The 12027-nt window shown below is 35.0% G+C and overlaps 1 protein-coding gene across 39 annotated transcripts in view; it reads left to right on the top strand.

The window, feature by feature from the left end:
• Window positions 1–12027, top strand: part of LOC106083984 (calcium-activated potassium channel slowpoke) — a 223715-nt gene that overhangs the window by 155035 nt on the left and 56653 nt on the right. For 26 of the 39 annotated variants that reach the window (XM_013247445.2, XM_013247351.2, XM_059362223.1 and 23 more), the window contains 2 exons: window positions 5404–5556; window positions 6177–6332. In XM_013247445.2, coding sequence (XP_013102899.1) covers window positions 5404–5556; window positions 6177–6332 — 309 coding nt within the window. Of the gene's footprint in view, window positions 1–5403; window positions 5557–6176; window positions 6333–6695; window positions 6809–12027 lie in introns of all 39 variants that reach the window. The other 13 variants (XM_013247410.2, XM_013247401.2, XM_013247379.2 and 10 more) reach the window with 1 other exon arrangement.

Below are 12027 nucleotides of genomic sequence, written 5' to 3'. Positions count from 1 at the left end.
AATTGTATAAATTTAATATATTAGAGTTCAGTAAAAGCGAAATTATAATATTGTTTTATGTTCAATATGAAGTAGTTTTAATATTTTTTTAATTAGTTGCATGACATATATTAGTGAAGCATGTCACATTTATGAAACACATAAATATATTAATTAAAAGATGGATTTGGTGTACTCCAAAGAATTTTTATTGAGAAAAATTAATACAAACATAGCCAAAAAATCCTTTGATGGCTTATCCATTTGCTAATAACATCATCTACAATACATAGTTCACAAAGCAAATTTGATAAATATTTGCATTTATTTTAGCAATATTAAAACCAGTGAGGAAGGGCAAAAGTCGGGCGGTGCCGACTGTATAATACCCTACACCTACCCTATATGTTAGATTGAAAAGAGGGCGCAGATATTAATCCGCCCCATGCCACTATGGACATACACCTAAGCCAGTAATGGGGTTATTGTGCTCTATAAAAACTATAAATAACACAATATCAGACATGAATCAACTTAGAGGAATGGTATTGAAAACAATTAAGGATTTTGTAAGTAGCACTTACCCTAAAAGTACAATTTTGGGAGCTATATCTAATTCTGAACCAATTTTGATGGAGCTCGGCGAGCAAATATGTTCAAACTGTAATAACTACGATTGACAATTGACAACATTATTGCAAATTAATCAAAATCTGACGATCATAAATATGGAAGCTATATCTAAGTCTGAACCGATTTCGAGCAAACTTCTCAGATAAAGTGGCAGTCGCCGAAGAAAGCGTTGTGCAAAATTTTTGGCCAAATGGGTCAAGAAATGCGCTCGTTGTGACTCTAGAAGTTAAAATCTGGCGATATACATATATGACAGCTATATCTAAATCTGGGCCGATTTCGATGTAATTCACCAGTAATATCGAGATTCATAAGAAAATCCTTCCTGGAAAATTTTGAGAGAATCGATTAAAAAATTACCACTTTCTTGTAATGTTTCTCAAAATCGGACGAACATATATATGAACCGATTTCGAGTTACTGTGGCAGTCGTCGAGGAAAGCGTTTTGCAAAATATTTGGCAAGATGGGTCAAGAAATGCGCTTGTTGTGACCGAATTTAAAATCGGACGATATACATATATGACAGCTATATGTAAATCTGAACAGATTTCTATAAACTTCATCTATAATATTTCGAGAGAATCGACTAACAAATAAGCATTTGATTGGAATATTACTGCAAATCGTACGAGAATGTATATATGAGAGCAATGTAGAAGTCGTCGAGGAAAGCGTTGTACAAAATTATGGGAAGATTGGTCAATAAATGCGCTTACAGTGGCTCTAGGAGTGAAAATCGGGCGATATATATATAAATAAGAGCTATATCTAAATCTGAACCGATTTCCATGAAATTCAACAGTAATGTCGAGAGGCATTAGAAAGTCCTTCTTGCCAAAATTCGAGATAATTGGGTAACAAATGACCATTTTATTGCATTAATACTGCAAACCGGACAAACATATATATGGGAGCTATATCCAAATCTGAACCGATTACTATGAAATTCACCTGTAATGTTGGAAGTCATAAGAAAATCCTTCCTGCCAAATTTCGAACAAATCTGTTGACAAATGACCATTTTATTGCAGTATTACTGCAAATCGGACGAACATAGATATGGGAGCTATATCCAAATCTAAACCGATTTTTTTCCAATTTCAACAGGCTTCGTCTCTAGGCCGCAAAGCACACCCATACCAAATTTGAAGACGATCGAATGAAAATTGCGACCTACAGTTTGTACACAAATTTACATGGACAGGCAGACAGACGGACATCGAATCAGAAAGTGATTCTGAGTCGATCGGTATACTTATCAATGGGTCTATCTCTCTTACTTTTGGATGTTACGAACTAATTCACTAGGTGCTCTGAAACATTAAACAATAAACTTTCGATATACGTTCGGTTGAAACATGCTAGGCGATTTACAATTTTATGAAAAAATTCAAAAGCGGCGAAACGAGCCTCTTGGAAGCTTTTCTAAGAACAATTTGATAGCGTTAATGACGCCGCCAAGATAAAAAAGTTTCTCTCAAAAACCCGTGTCCAAACTGAAATTTTAGTAGACGACATGGGAGTGAGAGCAGAGACAACGGAGGACATTTTGAGGCTTTTGAAAAAATAACCCATTTTCCACAGGACACGAAGGGACTCACGGAGACACCGGAATCTTGGAATAATGAATAACGGAATTTATGATGAAGGAATCCTTGAGGAGCTTCAAACCATTTAAGTCACCAGGACCTGATGGAATATTTCCGGTGTTACTGCAGAGAGAAGCAGACTATCTGGCGCCTCGTCTGACCAACATTTTTACAGCGTGCCTGGGACTTGCATATACTCCGAAAGCCTGGCAGGAGGCAAGGGTGGTGTTTATACCCAAGCCCGGCAAGGCAAGTTATGCGACACCAAAAGCCTACAGAACCATAAGCCTTACGTCCTTTCTACTCAAAACCATGGAACGTATTGTGGACACCATGATAAAGAGTATGACATCCGGCGAACTGCTCAAATACAAACTGCATGCCCATGTCAAGGGAAGGTAGAGACTGACCCAGAGGTCTCAATGTTAACCCAAAGAAGACTGAAATATGCCTGTTCACCAGGAAGACGAAGGTGGGCAAATTTAACGCACCACATTTCCTCAATAAGACGATTTCGATATCTAACAAGGTCAAATACTTAGGTGTGATCTTGGACAGGAAACTGAACTGGAAGTATCACATTCAGGAGCGTACTGAGAAGGCTCACAGATGTTGGGCACTATGTAGACGGGCCGTAGCCTCGAAATGGGGCCTGTATTCTAGGATAGTCCACTGGCTCTACAGGAGCGTGATAAGATCAATACATGGAGCGTGATAAGACCATACATCAACGAGGACGTTGATTGTGAACATCTTTACCGACAGAAAGACAGACGGTAAGGTCACGAACAGTCTTGCAGTGTAAGAAGGAGATTAACGCCTTCTCTGAAGATGGGAAAATCCGCATCGTTTGAATGTCGAGCCATAACTGCGTAAGGGAAAATGAAAGGGCAGACGATTTGGTGGTGCCAGAAGACGGCCAGAGGACTGCCCTCAATAAACTTGGTTAACCCTAAGCCTCTCGGGTCGACGCAGACCGAGTTAAGGGAGTGGGCGATGAATGCGCATGCAACATTGTGGAACAGCGAAACGGTCGGTAGGACGGGGAAAATCCTATGGGGGGATCCAGATCGTGAGAAGACGAGGCTATTACTGAAAGGAAGCAAGAAGGAGGTCAGTATAGCTATTGGTATTATAACGGGACACATAGGACTACGAGCTCACTTATGTATAATCGGTACGGCAAGTGATAGCATGTGTAGGCCATGCGGGGAAGATGATGAGACGTTGGAACATTTCCTTTGTCATTGCCCGGTTATGGCGTACAAGAGATACCGGTACTTGGGTGGAGACACAATATCAGACATGAACCAACTTAGGGGAGTGGTATTGAAAACAACTAAGGATTTTGTTAGTAGCACGGAATTCCTAACTTAAAATTTTCCTTTTAGAGATTACTTTAAAGTTTTTAGAGCCCACAACAATCCGATTACTGGCTTAGGTGTACCCTCTTTTCAACCTAACCTAATGCTTAAAGAAAATTAAATCAAGTTCATGCAAATGATTTAATTTTTAAGCATAAATGTAATACTTTATCCATATTTTTTCCAAAGGAGCTTGAATCTAAATCCATCTTTTAAGTACAACAGTTACTTAGAACCTGAAAGAAGCAATAGATACAGTAAAGTTTAGTTTTTTTATACACACAAGATGATTAATCACAGAAACCAAAATTTCAGTCAAATCGGCTAGGAATTAACGCATCAAGGGGTTCTATTTTTGAGTGAGGCTATATGTATTTAAAGACATATTTGGCAACAATATAGGACTTTACAACTTCAATTCCACAAGGCTGGGGTTTTTTTTAATTACTTAAAGACTTTTTTGATTTGCTTAAAGTTTTCAGGGTCTCTCCTTTTTTTTTATTTGCTAATCTTGCAACAGTTAACGTAACCTACAGTTTATGAAGTCCGTGTGTGCACAGACCATTTACATTGAAATGCAAATTATGGCCTATAAAGAACCTGATCTCTAACCTTTATTATTGTACTAAAAATATTTATAAGAACATCTTTTGGACTAGAGTTGGAACGTTTTACGTTATAGGCTCAATAAAAATAATCTTCGTGTCCGGAATTAGCTGGGTTTATTGGCAGATCGGCCCGGAGTACACTGCGTCGCATAAAACCCTTGGGATTTCGGTTTTTTGTAATTGTATTAATTTTGAAACTCAATTTATTGTCCCTATTGGTTTTTAACTCATAGAAGCAGAACTTGATGCATGAGTGTAGGGTGTGCACATACGCATATATATTTAGTTTGAATTATATACAGAAATCTTTTGAAATATCTTAGACTTTTTCAATAGAACTGATGATTTGGTTTCTGCTATAGAGTATAGCAAGTAATATGAACAAATTTCTTTCCACATTTGACCTGATTACTTTATCATATTGCACATTCACCACAGCCAAATGCGACACTCAAAAAAAAAGAACACTGTATATTGAAAACACCAATTCATCTTCTATCAAAATTTAACTATCAAATAATATGGCATGCACTTTACAATTTTCTATGTAAATAAATTTTTATTTCATATTTTTTTAGCTTGCAAATGTAATGTAAATTTTGAATAGCCAAAAGCACATACTTAGTATTTACATGCTTATCTAAAACAAAAGATAATGTTAACCAAATGGTTTTTTGTTTAAATTTTTTATTTATTTTTATTTTTTTATTATTATTATTATGTTTGTTCATATGTTTTGCATATAAATAAATGCTTCCTTCAGTCATGATACTACATAAATGGGCTTTCAATTGTTGACTTTGTGTCACCCTACATACTTACTATTCGTACATACATACATGTCATGTCATGTTGTCAAGTTGCATAAGAACTTTGTCCAAAAACAAGATTAAACCCCTCCCCCAAAAGAAAAAAAAACAAAACATTAATCCGAAATCCACAATAACAACATACTAAAATTCGTAACACTAAATACTAAATGTTCAAAATTATGACATACAACATCCATGTTCACAAATTAAGATACCCATACCACTCCACTGTACCATTCAAATAATCCCAAACAAATTTAAATGACATTGTTCAAACAACTAACAGAAAGAAAACAAAAAATAATAGATCAATTAAACTTAATTTGAAAAAAAAACAAACTAACGAAAATGACAGAGACCACCTTAAATGTATAATAACTTTATTATATTCTTCTATAATACTATATATTACAAAGGTCCATGAAGCTGATGCCTGTTTAGTGCTGGCAAATAAATATTGTCAGGATCCAGATGCTGAAGATGCTGCCAATATAATGCGCGTCATTTCTATCAAAAATTATAGTGATGATATAAGAGTTATTATACAATTAATGCAATATCACAATAAGGTAATAATATTGGTTTTAAATTCACTTCAATTCAATTCTAACGCTAGACTACTAAACAAACAAAGAAAGAATAAAATAAAAAAAGAAAGAAAAAAAAAACACACGCACTCTCTTAAAAAACGTATGCATGTATACCGGAAGTGGATATTGAGTACGCCCACTTGAGCCTTAAAGCCGGTGGCGCTAAGCAATGTTGAAAAAGCTCTGTAAAACTGTTGTAACTCGTATGCTATATTTGTGTTGTCACCCTGTGTATTGAACCAAGTCCGTTTTAGTCCTTTTTGTGAATTAGTGAAATAGATCAAAGGATCTAACGTCCGCACTCTCTCTCTCTCCTGCATAGGGGGAAGCCTGTGTGTGACCAAAATAGCGTCATGTCCGTGTTGATACCGTATTGTCCTTCGATCTTTACAGATCAAATCAGTTGAAATGAAAAACTCAATACCACATATCCACTTAATACTCGTTGTAACAATGCGCCATTGATCCTTCCAGTAGAAAATAACGACTTCCCCGGGAAGTTGTTGAGTTGTTCCGTAAACGGCTTTTGATGTTGTTAATGTTCAATTTTTCGTATTATATAAGCAATTTTTATGTGTAATTCCGAAATCCATTTATAGGCCTATTTACTAAATATTCCTTCGTGGGATTGGAAGCAAGGTGACGATGTCATCTGTCTGGCTGAACTGAAGCTGGGTTTTATCGCACAAAGTTGTTTGGCGCCTGGATTTTCCACAATGATGGCCAATCTGTTTGCCATGCGTTCGTTCAAAACGGTAAGTTTGACCAAGGCACCGCCTCTCATTTAGCCCACTTTTTTTGTTTTCTATACTAAATCCCCACTACCCTAATCTTACTTTTAACCACTTCATTTGCTATCAACAAGAACCAAAAAAAAAAAAAAGTATGTAAGCTAAGACCCTCTTTTGATTCCACTGCCCACCAGCAGTAGATATTCCAATCGAAAAAAAAGAGAAAATATCAATTATTTTGTAGAAATTGTATTGTTGTTGATACATGGCAACTCTACAATTATGTTTCTCCTTCGCACATACTACTTACAAAACCAAAAAAAAAAATACAAATGCCAATAAACCTTTGAATAAACTTTGTATACTGATTTGATTGATTTGCTACAGTCGCCAGACATGCAGTCTTGGACAAATGATTACCTGCGTGGCACAGGCATGGAAATGTACACAGAAACCTTGAGTCCGACATTTATCGGGATACCATTTGCTCAGGCCACTGAGTAAGTTTTCAAAAAAATTCAGGCAGTTGTTTCTTAAAAAGAAAAACGAAACGCAAGCTAAAATAAGTGCTAAAAACAAAACATAATCAACACTATTACCCAACAATATACATACTCGTATGTCTATGGATATAACATTATATACACTTCCACAAAAGAAAAAACTCTACACAGTGTTCCAATTTGAATTTCATGTTCATATGTTTTTACAAGTTACTTTTCTGTTAAACGTATGTCTTCTTTAAGATTTTGGTTTTTATTTTGTTTTTAAAAATTCGCCAATAAATCTGTCTAAAAATAAATTATTTATGGGTTAAATGTTTTACTCAAAACCTACTATCAAATTTTCGAGTTCGATTTGATCAGATCAACAAATTTAATTACAAACTACAACTGGATAACATAAAGGTTGACCGGCGTATTCTTATCGAAGAAAGGGAAAATAACAATGTATATACATTAAACAGGCTATAATGCAAGTCATGCATATTGGCACTACACCTTTGCCAAAAAGGGTCGTTAATATTTCAAGAAAATTTCCACGTAAACGAAACACTTTGTTTGTCCTTCAATCTACTTCTCAATAACTGTCGATAATTGTGTCTGTTCTTTATCTCATGCGGACAGACAAGTTCCATACTGTGTGCTTATTCTTCAATTGCTCTGAAAAAATACAACTAAACCTTTACATATTAGTTTATTTCATTTCATTGACAAGGTAAAAGGAAATACTTCCCCTTACACACCAATGTTGTACATTTGTTCCTCATCAATCTGAATGTCTTCGACATATTTCAAACTATTTTCTTCTATATATCTCTAGAGGAGCTCTATATTTTTCCGCATCAGTATTAACAAGCATTTCAAAGCAACAAACTAAAAGAAAATTACAATTTTTTCACATAAGAGTTAAAGTAAAATAATGTGTTTCCTATATTATATTCTAACGCGACCTTCAAAGTTGGTAATTCATTAAAAAAAGTTTATTTTTTTCTTCTCTAAACATTGGAAAGGCACAGTAGAGCTCCAGCAGCATAGTTCAAAAACTTTTTGTGGTTTGCAGAGCAATAATTGCCACCAATCATGACTTTAACAATAGCTTCAGATTATAATACAGTCGAACTTCCCTATAATGAATCTTGACGGGATCAGAAAATTACTTCATTATATAGAAACTTCATTATACAGAAATTATATTTTTCCCCACGTTTTTTTTTTATAAAACAAGTAAAAAGGCATTAAGTACGGGCGGGCCGAACTTTGGATACCCACCACCTCGGGTATATATGTAAACCTCATTTCGTCACAATCCGGTGAGAATTGGATAACTTAAGCATCCAAATTCGGCACGGACATTGTGTGGTCTAAAATATATGTCACTATTCAATTTTGTTGAACAAAATATTGACAGATATATCCAATTATTAACCGATCTGAACCATATTAAGGTCGGATATCGTAAGGCTCAGAAAAACTCACTGTTTCAAATTTCAGCTAAATCGGGTAATAAATAAAGATTTAATGGGCTTCAGTTCCCTAATCGGCAGATCGGTCTATATGGCAGCTATATCTGAATATAGTCCGATCAGAACCATATTTAGGTCGGACGTAGGGAGGTCTTAAACTACTCACTGTTTTAAATTTCAGCGAAATCGGATATATAATTTGGATACCCACCACCTCGGGTATACATGTAAACCCCAATTCGTCACAATCCGGTGAGAATTGGATAACTTAAGCACCCACACGGACATCGAGTGGTCTAAAATATATGTCACTATTAAATGTTGGAGAACAAAATATTGGTCTTTTTAGCAGATATATCCAATTATACACCGATCTGAACCATATTAAGGTCGGATAACGTGAGGCTCAGAAAAACTCAATGTTTCAAATTTCAGCTAAATCGGGTAATAAATAAAGATTTTTTATAGGCTTCAGTTCTTTAGGCTTCAGGCTATATTGTCCGATTTGGCCCGTTCAAATATGATCCGATTTAGCCCGTTCAAATATGGTCCGATTTGGCCCGTTCAAATTTCAAGCTCAATATGTCAATTTTTGAAGGCTCTAGAGTGATTACAACAGACGGACGGATAGACGGACAGACATACGGACATCGTTAAATCGTCTTAGAATTTTACGACGATCCGAAATATATATACTTTGTAGAGTTGGAAATTGATATTTCGATGTTTTGCAAACGCAATAACTAAATCCAAGGGTGGTGGATATAAAAATAACAAGAGCGTGCTAAGTTCGGCCGGGCCGAATCTTATATACCCTCCCCCATGGATCGCATTTGTCGAGTTCTATGCGCGGTATCTCTTTTTAAGCAAACAAAGAATACTGAATAAGAACTGCTATGCTATTGGAGCTATATTAAGCTATAGTTCGATTCGGACCATAAATGAATGCTGAACATTGTGGAAGTCATTGTGTAATATTTCAGTTCATTTGGATAAGATCTGAACATTGTAGAAGTCATTCAGTTCATTTGGATAAGAATTGAGTCTTGTAGGGGCTCAAGAAGCAAAATCGGGAAACAGGTTTATATGGGAGCTGTATCAAGCTATTGATCGATTTAGACCACATTAGACACGTATGTTTAAAGTCGTGAGAGAAGCCGTTGTACAAAATTTCTGCCATATCGGATGACAATTGCGCCCTCTAGAGGCTCAAGAAGTCAAGATCCCCGATCGGTTTATATGACAGCTATATCAAAACATGGACCGATTTGAACCATATTTAACACAGTTATTGGAAGTAATACCAAAACTCCACATGCAAAATTTAAGTCAAATCGGACTAAAAATGCGTCCTCTTTTGGCTCAAGAAGTCAAGACCCAAGATCGGTTTATATGGCAGCTATATTAAAACATGGACCGATATGGCCCATTTATAATCCCAACCGACCTACACATAAAAGAAGTAGTTGTGCAAAATTTCAAGCCGCAAGCTTTATTCCTTCGAAAGTTAGCGTGCTTTCGACAGACAGACGGACGGACGGACATGGCCTGATCGACATAAAATGTCATGACGTTCAAGAATATATATACTTTATGGGGTCTGAGACGAATATCTCGAGGAGTTACAAACAGAATGACGAAATTAGTATACCCCCTTCCTATGGTGGAGGGTATAATAAGGCATTTTAGATGGGATTACACATTTCATTGGTTTTCCTCATCAAAACCTTCAAAAAGCAAATAACAAAGCAACCGTATACAAATTATATATTTTTTTTTCATCTTTATTTAAAATAATCAGGTATTTAAGTTTGGATAACGCTCTTCCATTTATCTTCGTCAACAAAACCTTCTAATATATTTAGAGACTTAAATACATTATATGCAACGTTATTCTAGGTACACAGAGCTATTAGTGTGCGTAACAGAAAATTGTTTGAAAAAATCATTATAAGGAGACAGAAACGCAGATAAGTCAAATTTACACATGCAAAATTGTTGCATTGTATAGTAAACTTCACTGTATAGAAATTCATATATAAGGAGATCAGAAGACAAGAAAATGGCAAGGAAAAAGCAGTGTTTTTGAAATTTGTTCATTATAGAGGGAGCTTCATTGTATAGAAGTTCACTGTAGAGAAGTTTGACTGTATATGCATTTTTTTCCTTTTCGCTGCAAAGCTTAAACTTTTTGTATTCAAACTGCTAAAAATCCTAATGTCGGTTTTTTTCTCAAATTATTATTCAATTCGATTTTTCAAATCTTATTAAAAAGAAACGAACTCTTAAACTTGTGCTAGGTTTATTTAATTTTTCTGTATGATTCCCCCAATGTGTTTTGTATTCCCCAAAACAAAGAAAACAAATCAACATCAAATAAAAATACTACATGTATTGTTGTATTTATTGCTAAAATAAAACGTTAAAAAATATGTTGAAAATATCTTTGTCTATTTCAAAATATCAAATATTTGTTTCTTAATGTGTTAAAAAAAAATCAAGATTGATTGCCTTCGATGTTGTGGTAAAGCTTTTTATTATATATTCGTATTGCTCTAAGAAAAAAAAAGGAAAATTAAAAAAGAAAAAAAAATGTTTTACTTTATGTATTTGGTTCATAACTCGTTATAGTTATTATTAAGATTTTAGTTTTTATTTAGTTCAATTATACATATTACTACTATTACTGTTAATATACAACTCTCTTTATAACAATAATACCATACTGAATTCGAAACAATTTTATTACATTAATGTTTATTTCAAGGACGATATGATTATATACGCAGTCATATTTAAACTAACCGTTTTCTTACAATCGAAATAGAAATTTATAAAAAATTCTAATGTTCAGCTATAATCTTGCGTTATATATAGAAATTGATCATATCGCTCCAACACCAATACATTTGTGCATATATGGGGATGTTATTATAGTGAAAGTGTGCGTTCGTAAAAATCCTTTGGTCTTTTGCAAATATCAAAAAAAAATTATCTATGATAGTGATAATTAATAACCATTCAATCAGAATGTGAAACAAATAAGAGCGTGCTAACTTCGGCCGAACCGAATCTAATATACCCTCCACCATGGTTAGCAGTTGTCGAGTTCTTTGTGCGGTATCTCTTTTTAGGCAAACAAAGAATAATGAATAAGAACTGTTCTGCTATTGGAGCTTTATCGAGTTGTAGTCCGATTCCGAACATATATGAATTGAATGCTAAACATTGAAGAAGTCATTGCGTAATATTTCAGTCCATTCGGATAAGAATGGCACTTTGAAAGCGGGTCAAGAAACAAAATCGGAAGATCGATTTATTTGGGAGCTGTATTAAGCAATAGTATTAAACATGTACGATGACCTTCATGACCTTCAATCATGGGAGAAGCCGATGTTCAAAATTTCAACCAAATTGGATAATAACTGCACTCTCTAGAGGCTTAAGAAGATCACAGATCGGTTTATATGGCAGCAATATCAGGTTAAGAACCGATTTAAACCATACTTAGCACAGTTGTTAGAAGTTATAACAAAACACCCCATGCAAAATTTCAGCCAAATCGGATGAGAATTGCGCCCTCTAGCGGCTCAAGAAGTCAAGATCCAAGATCGGTTTATATATCAGCTATATCAGGTTAGGAACCGATTTAAACCATACTTAGCACAATTGTTAGAAGTCATAACAAAACACCTCATGAAAAATTTCATTCAAATCGGATGAGAATTGCGCACTCTAGCGGCTCAAGAAGTC

Source organism: Stomoxys calcitrans, chromosome 2 (assembly GCF_963082655.1).
Source record: "Stomoxys calcitrans chromosome 2, idStoCalc2.1, whole genome shotgun sequence".
NCBI classification, from domain to species: domain Eukaryota; kingdom Metazoa; phylum Arthropoda; class Insecta; order Diptera; family Muscidae; genus Stomoxys; species Stomoxys calcitrans.
Note: the sequence above shows the minus strand (reverse complement) of the source record. Positions and strands in the feature narration are given on the sequence as shown.